Genomic DNA, 16,724 nt, shown 5'->3' with positions numbered 1-16,724 from the left:
CTTCCCCCTTTGCTCCCCCCCCCACCACAAGTCAGTGACACTTCTGCAGCTACTGTCACTCCCCAGTCAACGTCTGCAGAAGAACCTCCAGCAAGCAAGACAGTTGAGAAGGTACAGCCAGGGTCGGAGATGGTCCTCAACACCCTAAGTTGTCCAGAATTACTGGCATACAGGACCACAGCAGGTAACACCTTTCCCATCTTTACCCTCTTCTCCAGGGGTGTGACATCAAAGGGAAAGCCACCACGTCAGGGATCAAGAAGCGTTCCCCCTCTTCTCCCCTTTCCAGGTACCAGCGTTTGGGGATGAGGTGATCTGCTGCAGCTTCGGAGGGTGCAGGAAGGACCCAGTCCTTGTACAGCTATAAACACTGCGCATCCTCACCCCTTTTACTAAGCCTGCCCTACACACCCTTCGAAAAAGAAGAGGAAGAGGGAACTGAGAAAAGTATGCTTGAGTGTACAGTACCCCCAAAGCAAGGGAACTCCAAACCAAGACAGTTGAAGACTCCGATACAAAGGCTATATGGCACTATCAGACCTTTAAGGGAAAAACAGTGGTCTATTTTCAGGAGCATACTCCCAGTAGAGATGCCTACTAAACTACCAGTCTCTTCTACCCAACGAGAAAGGACCAGTCGAAAAGGGTAAGAACTGCAGGGTTTTCATTGTTATCAAGTGTGTCTCAGCAGTAAAAAGATATATGTCAATTATACCAGACCATTCTTAGTTGGTGTAGGCATTAAAAAAAGTCCATGACCAGGAAGGGACCCAAAAACAGACTGCACTGGCCAGCCCAAGAAGGGACTAATCAATCTCTCTAGTGATGGTAGCTTTTGAGCCATCTCAAGAGCATGTGCCTGTTTTACAGCAAAAGGAAGGTCTAGTTTAAGGTTCTCTATAAGTCTGTTGCAGAGTTTTTGATGCCATATCTTTTATGAAGGCATCTTGGGTGACTTTGAAGTTGCAGTCTTGAGCTAAGCTCTTCAGCTTCTTCAAATACTGGTCCAATTTTTCACCCACCAATTGTCTGTAGGTAAACAGTGCCTTGCATATATCTTACACTTTAGCTCCAGAAGTGAACAGCAATATTTCAGTAATAGTAGGTTGGCCAAGGCACAAGCCATCCAAGGCTTGGCAAGACGCTGTTTTGGCTATCCACAGACAGTGGCAGGTGAAGTATTGAAACAGTTCTTGGAAAAGCTGAAGAGCTAAGCTCAAAGCTGCTACTGTTGGATAGGTTGAAGAGTTGACCACCCGAGATGTCTTCATAACAGGTATGGCATCGAAAACCTTACAACAGACTTCTAGAGAACCTTGAACTAGACTCTCCTACTGTTGTAAAATAGGCACGTGTTCTTGAGATGGTTCAAATACTACCACCAGAGAGATTGAAGTCCCTTCCAAGGCTGGCCAGTATGGTCTGTTGTTGGGTCTCTCTCTGGTCACGCACTTTTTCATTCTAGGGTATACATGATACTTGCGTTAGGGCCCGTTTGTATAAGCGTAGTAAGAAAATTGTTGTAAGAGAATTCTATACAGTGTTAAATGGAATGTTTTTGTTGTAGGCTAATGTAAGTAGTCAGCGCTGAATCACCTCATAGGTCCCAGTGGTTGGCTTTTGGCCTAAATTCTTTATTCTTTTCCATCTATTCTAATTTAAGTAGTAATGGTTAAGAAAAATTGTAAATAAATGTTAGTTTAAGTAATACTGTAATTTTAAGGATTGGTTGTTTTTCGTGTGAGATCTTGTGAGTGTGTATATGTTATTAATAAATATGTTTTAAGAAAGTTGTTTTCTGTAAACCTCCTAAGGTGCCAACCTATCCAGGTCCATGACGCTACAGCACCACTTATACACCAGCGAAGGTTGCTACCCACCAGGAGTCGCCATCAGAGCCACGAGTACTTGGTGGGATATGTATTCTCACTGAACACTAACCGCATTAAGAAGGGCATTAGAATGACCTGTGAATGTACCCAATGCTTTGTATCAAATTGTGAAAACTTGATCCCTGATCTGTTCTGATTGTTTCTTTCTTTTACATTCCTTGAGCAAAACGATATTTCTGGCGTAAGCCACGGTGATACAGATTGCGGTCTCGTCTTAATTTTTTGACTGAATCATTTCGTCATCAATGATCTCTAATGTCAGAAGGAATATGAAAATCTAGCACCAACCCTTTCCAATTTGCATTTCCCCATGAGAACCTGGAAGGGTGGGTTCTCAGAGGGGCTTTTTAATATTGAAGTAGCCTATACTGAATAATCAGATGGGTCTAAACGATGTCAGGCAGGGCAGCCGATCGGGGCTACGGCCTACCCCACCGCCAAATCAAAGTCCTTCAAAAGAAGGTATCGTGCTTACTCCATATAAAAATGGGAAAAAAAGCACGTTAAAACGAAGAAGAAGACTGAATAATCAGATATTCTAGCTCTTGGTAATCAGACCAGTCTTATAAATCAATCTTACAGTATAGCGTAACCTGAGCTCTTCACTTTTAAGGTCTAAGGAAATTCATAAAAAACAAAATTAGCTTTCAATGGGTAATGTTCTAAAGACTCCAGAACTTGCTCGAAGGACCACCTTGTGGACTAGTACATCTAACTCTCGGTTTAGACTGACAAACTGATTATACCTGAAATCTCTCTCAAATTTTATAAGCTTTCTTTCACCATGCCGTTCAACCACTTTAACTTCCTTTTCACTGTCTTGATTATCAAGGATGGATATCACTGCTGAGATTGGAGTTCTTGCTCAAAGACAATAGTGAGAGCTGTGGTGGTCTCCTCCTATTGACATCTCGAGGTATGATGACATTTTGGAATTTGCCCATAAATTCCAGGGTTGGGCCGCGGTCTTTCCAGCTTGCCCAGCAAGATAATTAGAGTGGGGATGATTGCATTCATGTGATTTTCTCTTGCCATCCAGTAGGTTTGGCCTAAACTTGAACCATCCCTTTAGGCTAGGGAAGGGAGGGGGGTGGACACTAGGGGTCAGCTCTTTCTGGTTGTCACTGGTAGAGGAACAAACTTTGGGAACGGGTGGTGGAGTCTTTCTCAAGGGTTTCATACAGTCTTGTGTAGTTTTTTCTTTTTATTAGCTTTTATGTGGATAATAACCGATTTACCCTCTGACGATGTAACCTCCGATTGAGGACGAGCCTTCATCTCCGAAATATGGACCTCCGTGGCCAAATTAATGAAGTCAAGAATCCACCATAACATCGCCTACAACCTCACTGCCAACAGAATGTCAGAAAGAATTCCCTCAAGGTTACCCTTACTGCCAGATGCAGCAGCCCAGACTGGAAATTACCACTACCCTGGGTCCTCCTCAGCCTTCCCCCCCCCCCCATAGAGGGGTAGTGCCGTCAATGTACATCATGCGGTACACTGTAGGCATTACTTAAGTTTCTTTACAGCGTCCCTTCGGCCCCTAGTTGCAACCCCTTTCATTTTTTTTTACTGTACCTCTGTTCATATATTCATTCTTCCATCTTACTTTCCACCCTCTCCTAACGATTGTTTCATATTGCAACTGCGAGATTTTCCTCCTGTTACACCTTGCAAACTTTTTTACTGTTAATTTCCGTTTCAGCGCTGAATGACCTTATAGGTCCCAGCTCTTGGGCTTTGGCCTCAATTCTATATCCTTCTCAGCCTCCAAACAGCTCCAAAAGAAGAAATCAATGCCTCTCCCACTGAATTGCTATTCAGTGAAACGCTTGGTGTTCCAGGCGAGTTCTTCCAACCCAAATAAGTGCTCTCAAGACTTCACAGGATCGTCAGAAGGTACTGTCCTTGCATATGAATCATCAGGGACACAAGAAACCTCCTCATGTATCACTTCATGTTCTTACTTAATGATGTTCATAAGCCTCATGAAACATTTCTCTTAACAGTTTCACATATGCTGTAACTTCATTTTTTCTGATTGTCAGTTTTCTAGCCCATAAACTTTTTTTTCTCAGATCTTTCGCTATAATCAATGTCAGATACGGTAACAAGGCGTGTTGATTGTGTCATCTCACCACACAATTCTCAGTCCGATTAAAACTTCTTGCCAGGCACAAAGAGTAGACCAGTTTCTCTTGATTCAGTCTAGCAAACCTCTGTCAAAGCTCTAGAGAAATAAGATATACTATGTTTCACACATACATATTAGTCCGTACATTAGCTATGGAAAATACATTACATGTTTGCAAATATTTGAGTGTTAAATATTGCATTCATAGTTGAAATTAAAATTTCCTTATTGCTCATGGGATGATCACGCAAATAAAAGTCTGATAATGGCCAGTGAATAAAAAATTTCAGCTATGCCTGATGGTTCTTTATCTTGTCCATTTTGGGTCCCATTCTCCACAGTTCACAGGGATCTTTTGTAGTACATTTTAAATTAATATACTTTGATGGTTAACTGTCGTTGGTCAGAAATAAATATGACCAGGATTAATAAAATAATTTTCTAGTGTTCGGTTCAACTGTTATGCTGAGTTTTTTTTCTTTCAGCGGTAACTCCTCGTTTCTCTAAGGCACTACTTTGGTTTTCTTTTCTCTGTGCTTCCACATTTGGTATAGCCTATTAGTTTTCCTCTTTTCTCTCTTCCTTTCTTGTTGAGCAAAATTTCCTATTATTTTTATCCTTTTCCTTCATATGACTGACATAATTCCCTTATTCGTCTTCTCTCTTCGGTGCTACTATAGTATGATATCTACCATCCATTTTCTACATTTGACCCCTCGGGGGCTAATACTAAACACGGCGTAAGTGTAGCTGAGTCACTATTTCGCCGTGTTTAGTACTAGTCCCTGGGGAATCAAATAGTTTTGTATATAGTTTGAGGAAGTAATTGCCATAGGCCTTTACTGGGTCGTTTGGTAGATAGCATCCTAATTTTTGGTAGGTCGCGAACAGCTCGGTAGATATCATATTATAGTAGCACCGTTTGATCTCACCCTGTACTTTATTGCGGAATCCTGCATGTTATCATGAAGTGTTTCTTCTTCTCCCGTTTCTTTCTCGTCTACGTACATTTCTATAGTGCCTTTTCTTTTTATTTCATTCTTTTATCCTTTGCTATTCCCTTCTGAAATCTTAGCCTGTATCTCCTTTCTCCGCTCTGCACTCCTGAAGTTTCTCATTATTTCCTTGTCTGTCATGCATATCTCGGTCTCTTTCATCCACCTGTTACAGTTATCCCCTTTTATGTCTTCTAGAATTGTCCTTAGCAGCTCATTTCTTCCTTCCCTTGTCTCTCTCACTAATATCAAGTCCTCCCCCTACAATCATAGTCCACATTTTTTATATTCCAATTCTTCCTGTAGTTATAGCTACTGCTTATAGGAGTTCCAAAGATTTGTCTTTTTACAGAATTTTCATGTTAGGGGTATGGCCCGTCAGTGCATCTCATGTGCACTGTAGGCATTGCTAGATTCTTTGCAGTGTCTATTCAGCTTCAATCCCTTTCATTCCTTTTATTCCTGCCTCCGTTCAGATTCTCCTTCCTCCATCTTACTTTCCACCCTTTCCTGAGAGATTTCCCTCTTGAAACCTTTTTACTCACAGTTTCCGTTTCAGGGCTGAATGACCTCATAGGACCCAGCACTTTGTCTTTGGCCTAAATTCTATTCTATTCTATTCTATTTTACGACATTTTCTGTATGTTGCCGTCTTTTGATCTATGCTGACATGTTTATCACTGCTATTCCATACTATATCGCTGGTGACGCCATATTTTTCCAATAAGTTTTTCTATTTAATAACTTATGGTAGCTTTAAGCTATCGTCAAGCACTATAGGTCTGTTATCTTCTTTGTTTACTCCACCATTCTCTTGTGTACTTCTGAGACATGTTTCCTATTCTTTCTGTTTCTATCCTTAATACTTTATGATCACTGCTATTTTTTATCAATAGTTTTACATTTATTTTGGCTATCTCGACATCTGCAATAATTCTAAGCCTAATTTCTGAGATGAACAGTGCATATATTTTCACTATTTCATTTTCAAACCATTTTCCTGAGTTTTCTAGCTCCTATTATTTGTGAGTGATCAATTTCAATAAAGTGGTTGATCCTGGACATCCATGCTTTATACCACCCATTAATCCAATTCTTTTTCTAGTTAATTTTATGTATAAAATTTTTGTCGTGCCTTCTTTTGCAGGTCATCTACATAACGTTGCAATGTAGAAGAGATAGAAGGGTATCTCTAAGTATTAGCTCCGCACGGACCGTATGGAACGGTTCTGCGAAAACGAGACATTAGGGAACCTTGCGCTAAAGAAGGGATTGGCTAAGGAAATCTATTTTAAAAGGAACCATACTAACTTAACGTACCATACCTAACCTAACCTAGTAAGCCGTGGGACTTAGCCGGGGGACTCCGGTCCCCGGACCCCCCAGGTGAAGGAAACTACTTTACTAAAAGTTCCTCTATAACTCGGCGCATGAGCAATAGCAAAAATATAATAAGTTCTGAGGATAATTACAGGTTAATTACAGTCGAGCGACAAAAAATAACAGTGAATTATTGATAAGCAACCAAAATACTATAGAAAGTAAATTTCCAAGGCAATACCGGACGCGGAGCTAATACTTAGTATAGGTGCCAGAAGTGTGCTAGAAGGGTTCCGGAGTATCGGTGAACAAGTGGAGAAGAAGTTTCAACAAGAGTTGCTAATGTTTGTTGTCCTGCTTTTCTAACATTGGTAACGTTGTAGTACCATGGCGTCCCCAGGATTTAAGCCAATTGGGTCTGAAAATAGTGCGACCAAAGGTGGAGACACATTCGACATATTCTACAAAGATGTTAGTACAGATGCGCGTGGTTTGTTGCCATTTGAAAGTGACCAGGCTAACCTACACTTCGGAATCAGTACGAGAAACCGAAGTCTAGGTTACTTCTGGTTCCTATAGTTGAGGCTGTTCCTGACCCCCATAGTTTTCGGGGGAGAGGGCGTATCTTTTCAAACAGAGGGCCATGTAGGCTGTTTATTCGCCTGGTTTTTGCAAAGAGAAGCATCAGGTTCAATTTAACAAGTTGGCCCCCATCGAGTTCAGCATCGGAGTTTTGGGGGTTATTTTACAGTATTGAACCGTGAGCCTGTTGCACTTGGGGCTTGAAAATATAATTTTCCAGTGTTTTAATGTTTTTTTTGTTCTTTTCTGACAGTTGTTTCCTTAGCAAACGAGTGCTTGTAGAGGTAGAGGACCCCACCCACTTACCCTACTTCTGGGGACCTTAGCAGAAAAGTGAGGTTTTTGGGTTAGGGGAAATGCAGGGACCTCAGTCTCATTGACAGTTCTCATTCAGATTGAGTTGGGTTTATGGAATGTTTAAAAACTTAGGATAGAACTACAGTGTTATTCCGCACGGACTGCTGTGTTGTTGTTATGGAATGGTTCCGTGAATGCACAGGTCATTAGGGAGCCATATGTTCAAGAAGGGATTGGCTAAGGAAACCTATTATAAAAGGAACTAGGTAGATGTACGCCGGCATTCCGCAGCGAACCACCCCACCCCCCTCCATAGCTAATACGGCAAAATTGTAACCAGTGAACATCCCTAGGGTACGTTAGGTTGGTATTTTTAGGGGTGTTTACTGGTTACAATTTTGCCGTATTAGCTATGGAGGGGGGTGGGGGCTCATGTGGAATGCCGGCTTAGATCTACCCCGTCGGTGGTGTAGTCTTCAAAGGTCAGTTACAGTTTATTTATAGCCGGCCAACAAAATATTACCTTAAATTCTTGTAAAGCAAGTAAAATAACATAGGAAAACGTCAATTGCCATAGTCTGGCTCACCGTGGAACTACGGCTTAGAATTACCAGGAACTATGCTAACCCAACATACCCTAACCTAACCTAACCTAGCAGGCCGTTTTAGTTAGTCACCCCCTGAACCCCCCCAGTGAAGGAAACTCCACTTTTACCAAAACCTCCCCTATAATACTGCACATACGCAATAACATTCCAGGATGGCCAGTGTGCAAAAACATATCAGTTCTGCTGTTAATTACAGGTTAATTACAGTTGACTGCCAAAAAATAACAGTAAATGGTTAATAAGCAACCAAAATACTACAGGAAAAGTCAATTTCCAAGGTAATACCCAAATCAGAGCAACCCCATACTGTACTTCTACCAGAGCTAATATCTTGTTTTTGTGTTTTTATGTTCCCCCTTTATACCCTTTGTATTTTTACAGTCTCTGCTTGTGTAACCAGATAAACTGCTCAATTTTTCATTCTTTTCATGATTCAATAAATATTTGATAAATGTGTGTGCTGATCTTGACTTTATATACGTAATGCAGTGAATTTAAACCCCTAAACTGTTGGATTATCAAGAACAGGTGCCCTAGGTTAGGTCAAGTATGGTTGGTTAGGTCTTTTGCTACTCACTCTCATTCTGTTGGCTCTCAGGCATCTGGGAGACCCATGGCTGCTTGCACCAGACCTCTCCATGGTTCCCCATTGAGTTCTGCATCTCTCTTCAGTTATTCTGAGGATCCTCCTCCACTCCCAATTCTCATAGAGCTCTTAACACATCATCTTTCCATCTCATCCTTGGTCTCCCCACTGGTCTTCTCCCTTCTATTGATCCTTGCTTAACAACATTAGGCATTCTGCCCTCTTCCAGTGAAACCCACATGTCCTGCCCAATATATGCTCTGCAGTCTTATATAGCCAGTTATTAGATGTTGTCTGGTTAAATCCCTTTTTTTGAAATGAACTTCACTTCTCCATTATATAGCTTTTACTTCTGCGCCAGAGGTAGTTCAGTGGATAAAAAAAAAAAAAGAGAGAACACTCAGTTTTCTATGAATATCCGTCTTCTATCCATCTACTTCTTCCACCCCCACCAGTGGTCCGATAGGTTCAAGCAGTCATAGCCGGTCAGTCTATTTCTGTTGATGGTTTCGGTAGGAGTTTGTCAGATGTAATCGGTTTTCTGTTGGATTGTTCTTTAATTTTTTTAATATTTGTTTGGTAAGATCCTGTAAGTTAAGAGTTGCTGTAATAGGCATTATTCCAGTTTTATTGACCCTCATGATATGTTTTTGCTGAGGGAAAGGTTATGATTATGTAACTGTATGAATTGTAGTTGAAAGAAATGCGGTAATTGATCGCGAACGTAGAGAGCTTGTTAAGTCTGCTCCCCCGTTTAGTAACTGGTTAGGTCCTCTGCTGCTTCTCTTCGATCTGTTACTCCAAATGAGCTCCTCATCAATTGAAGGGATTAGATTTGATTGGGTGGAATAATTTTTTATTGTTATTATCATTAGTGTTTTATTTTCTACGCTACCCTCCCAAGTGTTTCGGTAAGTTCGGGTTGTTTGCCTTGTTGGAGGAAGGGTCAACATCCCTGCTTTTTCTTGCCTTGCCCTTGGCACACTCTGTCTTACTTCCTCTTGGCTTGGAGTGACAGGGAACTGGGACATGTCAGGAAGTGGTGTGGATCTGTGCCCGTTGTTCCCTTCCTCTGTTCTGTCTGGTAGGGCACCAGGTCTGGCATTAATGGCGCCAGTTCTAGCACCAGAATTCGTTCTCCAAGAGGATCACTCAGGTAAGTATAAGAGGAGTCTCCCGAAATTTTACCTCTAATTTTACCATATCAGATCTTGGAAGCAGTGGTGCTTTGTCACTTTTTGTAGTATTTAAGCGAGTTTAAGCTGCCTTTTCGAAGAAATTTATAGTGAGAAGCCTAGACTGCCTTCGGCTTTCACGTGTATTGTGGAATTTTTCGGCCAGGGTAATAGGGCACGTCGCAGTTCTGGTGCACCATTAGCATGCGTCTAGCGTGAATTTGCTCATTTTGCCCTAATGCCGCATTCTTGCGCATGCCTATCTTTCGCATAACAGTACGCCTATTGCTTATGTGCCTATGGCTTGATGCCTATCGCATGCGCACCTATGACTTGTGCGCCTGTAGCTTTGGCGCCCATTGTGTGCCCACCCATGGCTTGTGCAGCTATTGCGTGTACGTCTGCGGCTTGTATGCCTCATGTTTGCGAACCTATCGCGTGTACGCCCATGGCTCATGTGCTTATCACGTGTGCATATATGACTTGTATGCCTGTTGCTTGTGCGCACCTAGGGCTGGTGCGCCTGGGCTTTTGCCTATCGCGTGCGCTCCTATTGCGTCCGCACCTATAGCTTGTGTGCCTATCTCTTGCATGCCTATGGCTTGTGCTTGTTTCGCTTGTGCACCTGTTGCATGTACTCTTATGGCTTATGTGCTTTTCAGCTGTGTTTCACAGGTGAGCTCTTATTAGTGTGCCTTCCTCTCCTGTACATGTCTCTTGCTCGATGTCATATGCCTATAAGTTTCAGCATGCGCTATTGTTTTGTCTTCAATCTAAGTAGACTGGTGGTTGCCTTAAGTAGTCTCAACATTCTGTTTTGGGGATTTCGACTCCTATTCCAGTTGTGGGAAATTCTATCAGTAAACAGTTGGTTACTGTTTCATTTTATATAAGTAACTTACCAAATAATTACATAATATAGTTTCTACACTGTCGACAGCTCAAAATTCAAAGGATTTTATTGGTGCTCTTTTGTTTTGGGTGGTGGTATGTTACCCCGCCACTATGGGGAAGAATAGGTACAACGTGGCTAAGGAGCTCAATTCATTTCTGCCGGTTAATGACTAAACAACAGTTATTAGCAGCTCTTTTTTCGATTTTTCACGGATGGTCGAAGATTGTCTTTGGTGAAGTACTCTTTGATTTTGGTAGTGCAGCTATTTGGCCTAGCTAAATTTTGGATACTTCAATTGTGACTTATTCATTTCAGAATTTTTGACCATTATGTCGGACTCTAGTTTATCAGCATTAGGTGCTGCAGCAAAGGCTGCAAACTGGACTTACATCGCTAAATATGACACACATACCATTTGTTGTACTTACTTAAGAACAAATTTGTTCGCCTGAATTGAACTGTGACAGAATAAAGGACTGGGAAAAGAGTAAATGAAGATGTTACCAGACTCATTTAGACATATTGAAGTGTGACCAATTAGAAAAGCTACAGCTAGGGCGAAGCTAAAAGGCTTCTGCTAGTGTAGGCATTCTTCAAGGGATGATATTGATACATTGCCTATCCCTTACGATGCCTGTTGTCATATTTGTCTCACCATATGTAATATTTGTTTATACTACTCGTGGCTTGATGTGTCAATTGTCTGGCTTACATTGGAGGCTACCATTCATTTAGGACAATTAACTCCAGACTAGCCTATACATAACAACTCAATCCTGGGCATAGGCTAAACAAGTGTAACTAACACACGGCCTCGTTAATAAACCCGGACTACTCTTAGCTTGGACTGGTACCCAATGCGTGGAAAGCGGGCGGATCTTCATTTTGTAGTTAGGTTGAGGAGGCGCTGACTCCGCGGTTGTTTAATGCTTCTTAGTAGGTTACATGGTGTAAACAACTTATTCCTAATGTTCCTTCCATAATTGTTAGAACTGGTTCTTACATAGAGTGACACTTATACTGGTTCTTGTACGAATACCCTACTACAGGCAGTCCCCTGGTTTACGACGGTGGTTCCGTTCTTCTTGCCGCGTCGTAAACCGAAAATCGCTAAATAGCCGGAACGACATGACCGACGCCAGAAAATTGTATAAAAATTTGAAACAAAAGTTATGAAAACACTTTTTAATCCTTTGGGTATACTGCATGTTGTTTCTTGATGTTTTACCTACATTTTGATGTGGTGTGTATCCCAAAACTGGTGGTTCTGGAATGTAAAATTTACAATTTACTACAAAGTACAGTAAATCACTGTATGCAGTAAGTATAAAGTACTGTACATATACTGCACAAAAAGTAAAATACAACATGTTATACAGTAACACAGGTGTACAGTACACTGCTGTACTGTAATTTATACAGAGTTTATAAAAGATAAAAAAAAAGTGATTCCTTTTATTTTGGAAACCCGACCTTCTTAACCCTGGAAAAATGGTGTGGCCTCATGATTCAGGGGATTCTGGAATGTAAAAATTTAGTATTAGTGTACATATAATATTACTGTATTAGTCCTGCATGCAACAAAGTACAGTACTGTACTGTATAAATACAGAACAGTCAGTACTTTACAGTAGAAATAATAAATATATAAAAATTATAAGGGAGTTAGGAATTCCTTACCTCATTTCAGTGATTGTCAGTTGTTACAACCGCAGGCTAGGGTGGGAGATGGAGGTGTATGCGTGGGGCCTGCAATGATAAGGATAAAATTACTGCAAGTTTGTGCTGTATGTGTTACACACTGTTCTGTATCAGTTCAGGTATTTCATGAAGCCTATGTTCAACAGTACAAAATAAAAATATAATTCCTTCCCTAATTTCAGTGATTTTTAGAAGATGGAGGCGAGATGGGGAGCTCCTAGTAAAGGTGCTGGGCAGTCTGGATTATTAGAATGAAAGCGTTGCTTTATATTTATCAAATGTACTGTACATATGACCATTTTATAACATTAAAAACAGTGAAGAAATTCAATACCTTGATGATTTGAAAGATGTGAGGCTACATGAGGAAGGTTTTGTACAGTTCCAGTAGAGGTCAGGTTAAAGGTGCATGTCAGTCTGGAATGATAATGCACATGATAAAGGTTAGAAATAAAAAAGTACTTCTGTGGATTTCATAAACTTAATTACACTAATTTTATAAAATGTATAACAATTTATAAAACAGAAAGTGTTCTTACCAAATTCTAGTGGTTGGCTTGGGGGGCTATGGTGTGGCATCTGCAGGTGTAGGGGTCTGCAATGAAAAAGATAGAAATGATACTGTACACAGCAGTACTGTACTTTTTGTATAAAGTATAATAACACAATTTAAAACAATGTAGGCTAATAGAAATTTCTAAAAGTGAAAATTCCTTACCTGGTGGACATGAAATGGGTGCAGGTGCTACTGGTGCAGGTAATTTGGAGTTGAGCAGGGGACACCTGTCATTTGTGGAATGATAAAGATAGAAATTACCACAGAGGGTATGTATGCAATAAGCTACTGTACTGTATACAGTTTATAAGTGATTTGAGAAGAAAAAAAGTAATGAAATCCTTACCTGATGGAGCTGGAGAGGATAAAGGTCAGCTGAGTTGGGCCGAGAGGAGAGCTGCTTGTAACATGTGGATCTGGAATGATAATGATTATGTAAGTTACAGAAAATACTAAAGCAATAGTGTACTGTACAGTGGGTGAAGTGCAGTACACTTTTTACTGTATTATAAAAATTTATAAAACATGAAAAAAACATTAAAATTCCTTACCTGGTGAAGTTGGAGAGGGGGCAAAGGTCCCGTAACTAAAACCCTGGAATTCTTCAGGGAGTCAGGACTGTCATCACTACCAAAAGGATCTGGAATGGCACATAATGAAATAAAATTAGGTTATGCGATAGTAAATATAAAATTTTAGCACCATATGTACAGTACTGTATATACAAATGATTTCATGTATGAAAATTATAAAAATTAAACACTTAGGGAATTCCTTACCTGATAGAGCTGGAAAAGCTGCTGGGAGGTTACTGCAGGTACAGGTTCAGGCTCAGGTTCTGATTCATAGCCAGGTGTAGAGGTTCTGGGAATCTGGATTAGGAGTCACTTCTGCAATGATACAAATGATAAAATTTATTGGGTTATACTGTGTATCTACAGTATGTAAATATAAATTGCAGTAACATTTTATAAATATTAATACAAGTTATAACAATTTATATTACAGCAGTTAATAAAAATAAAGTTGAGAAATCCTTACCTAGACTAGGAGTGGCAGGTGGTGCTGAGAACTTCTTCTACGAAAGAAAAGTCTAGCCTAGACTGCACTTTCTTCTTCCAGCTAACTTCTCCTTCAGCGCTTCCACCAGTGGCACGTGGTAAGATCCAGCATTCTCTGCAGATCCTCTCAAACCTGGCAATGTTCGGGTCCTCACCCTCAAATGCTGCCAAACATTTCTCAGGTAGGCAAAACCCTCTGTCAAGCCCTTGATTGTTAATTCTTGACCTTTGGTTGTGGTGCCTCTTCACTCCTCCTCGATCATCTGCTTCTCCAGCTCAATGAGGGTCCTCCGATGACAATTCCTCTCCGTGGGATGCCAGCAGCTCAGTGAGCATCCTCAGCTTCAAGTCAGTTTTCAGCCTCTTGCTTAGTCCAACAATTTTCCTTGTCTGGCCTCAACATCCCTGCCTGCTCAAACCCCTTAAAACTATTCACAAACTGCGGGAACACAGTTTCTTCCACACCATTCAAGTCGACACCTTCGCCTTCGTCCCAAGCGTGCGATGTTCGTCACAGCATCTGCAATGTTGTAGCCCTTCCAAAAATCTTTCAGAGTCAACTCCTTGTTACCTTCAACGGACCCGTAAAGCAGCGCGTATTGTCCTCCTCAGGTAGTATGCCTTGAAGTTAGCAATGACTCCCTGGTCCATCACTGTATGAGGATGTAGTATTTGGTGGTAGATACCACCCTTCCACGTTAGGGTTCATATTACTAAGATTGCCGGGTGACCCAGGGGCATTGTCTAAGACAAGCAGGACATGAAAACTGAACCTTGGCACAATACCTTTCCACTGCGGGCACAAAGTGGTCATTACCAGTCCTCGAAGACCATCAAGTAGCTTTAAGCTTTCTTGTTGGACTTCCAAATGACGGGGAGTTGACTCTTGAAAATGCCCTTAAAGCCCTGGGATTTTCTGCCAAGTACTAGCAAAGGGCTTAAGCTTCAAATCGCCACCAACATTTGCCCCAAGTAAGTCAGCCTCTCCCACCAGCTTTATGGCCTGGTGCTGACCTCTCCTCCTTGAAATGCTTATGTACGATTTGGCATTCTTTTTAAAAATAACCCTGTCTCATCTACATTAAATACCTGGTCAGCAGTGTAACCACCTTCTAATTATCTCAGCCAAACCACTAGAAACTTTTTCTGCTGCTACGTCATCAGCGCTAAGCAACTGCTGCAACTTCACATTGTGCAAATTTTGCTGACCTTGAAGCAGTTAAACCAACCCCTACTGGCGGAAAAATTCTTCACTAGCACTGCCTTCCCCATTTTTCTTCACCACTGCCACATGCGGCTCCCTAGCCTTCTCTTGAATCACACTCGGGCTCACTGGAACCACGCCGTTGGTTCTGGTCTTCAACCGAATGAACAATAACTTCTCCATCTCACTACATTCTGGCTCGTTCCTTCACGTTAATCACGTTGCCTTATTGGTGCAGCGTCTTGCATGTTTCAGAATCGCTGCTTGTCCTTCACTATGGTAACAACCGTCGTTCTGCTAAGGCCCAAGGCGGCCTATCTCAGTGTTACTTCGCCCCTTCTCGAGCGGCGATTCGTCGTGCGCGGCTTTCCATGGTGATGCTCTTCCTCGGCCTCTTGGATGCACTGGCATCAGATGATGAACTCTGCCGTTTGGAGCCATAGTGAAGGCACAATTCACGAAAAACTGCAGCGCTGAAGAAAACAACGAGACAACGTCCTAACTCTGCGAGAGCAAACGTGAGTGAGGAAAGGGTTGTTTGGTATTGTTCTGCGGCGCCTGCGTGATACGACCCAGGAAGGCCGTTGTCGGTCAACTACAGTACCAATACCAGTTTCATACAAGCGCGCGAGCTAAGCTCTGGCTTAGTTCAAGCTTACAAGCGTAAAGCGCCGAAAAAAACGTCATAACCTTGCAATGTATGTTTTAATAATTTAGCAGAAACCTGATTTTTGATGATTACTGCTAAACCGAAACGGATTTTTATAAATATACGTAATTGAAAAGTGATAAGAAATGAGCTAAGATAAATGCGGAAACAAGTCGTAAAACTTTGAAACAAGCGTCGTAAAGCCGGCCTGGATTTTTAATGAATATGTCTGAAAAACCGTCGTGAAGCTTCGGAGCGTCATTAAGCCGGGGACGCCTGTGCTGGTTCGTGTCGAATACCTGGACTGGTTCCCTGTAATACAAAAGTTCATTAAGACACCATCTTGTGCCAAACAGCATGCAGTCCTTAGCCTAGGCTATGATGTACTCATGCCTAACTTAAGTGTTACATTACACACAGTTAGCCGGGCTTTCATGCATAAGAGGTGGAATTGGAGTCAAGAATTGATATATATTCATAAAATTATGGAAGAATATCACTACTTACGTAACATTACCATAAAAACTCTCGGCAATTGCTGTTACATCAAGGTGAAGATACACAAGAACACTATTAAGTGTTATGGCAACATGTACAATATAAACTAAGATATGTGCATACCTTTTACAAAGGGAAATGTGGCATTTCAAATGGAAATAAGAGGCTACATCCTTTCCCCCTCAAGTCGCCAAACACGTCTTGAACAGTGAGAGTTGAGCTTACGCAACTTCGCACTTGGTTGAACTTACGCACTACGTGCACGCACGATCATAGACAGTCTCAATTTCAGTGGTTAATTCAACTTATTGATAAGATGAAAACCAATTCGTTTTTCCAGTTCACCAATTATGAAGGGTATTGTCATTAATTCAAAGAAGGATTTCCATCAGTACACTGTGACAGCTTTTTCTCCCATTTCCAGTCCTCAGCTTTCATGTCACTCCTGTACCTAACTCTCATTCTGCTGAACCCAATGCCATTGCCAGCTTAGAAGCTGCGGGTGAATAAAAATTTAATTTGCTTGAATACCGTTTCCCAAATTGGAACTCTGTGAAGGTCTAATGGA

At 41.3% G+C, this 16,724-nt stretch overlaps 1 protein-coding gene across 1 annotated transcript in view; it reads left to right on the top strand.

Annotated features, from left to right (window-relative positions):
- Window positions 1–6,656: 6,656 nt before the first annotated feature.
- LOC136852286 (dnaJ homolog subfamily C member 8) overlaps window positions 6,657–16,724 on the top strand; it is a 95,389-nt gene continuing 85,321 nt past the window's right edge. Inside the window, exon 1 of the mRNA XM_067126786.1 lies at window positions 6,657–6,815. Coding sequence (XP_066982887.1) covers window positions 6,732–6,815 — 84 coding nt within the window. The 5' untranslated portion in view covers window positions 6,657–6,731. The remainder of the gene's footprint in view (window positions 6,816–16,724) is intronic.

This window comes from Macrobrachium rosenbergii, chromosome 25 (genome assembly GCF_040412425.1).
Source record: "Macrobrachium rosenbergii isolate ZJJX-2024 chromosome 25, ASM4041242v1, whole genome shotgun sequence".
In the NCBI taxonomy this organism is placed as follows: domain Eukaryota; kingdom Metazoa; phylum Arthropoda; class Malacostraca; order Decapoda; family Palaemonidae; genus Macrobrachium; species Macrobrachium rosenbergii.
The sequence above is the reverse complement of the archived record's forward strand: the minus strand, read 5'-3'. Positions and strand labels throughout refer to the sequence as shown.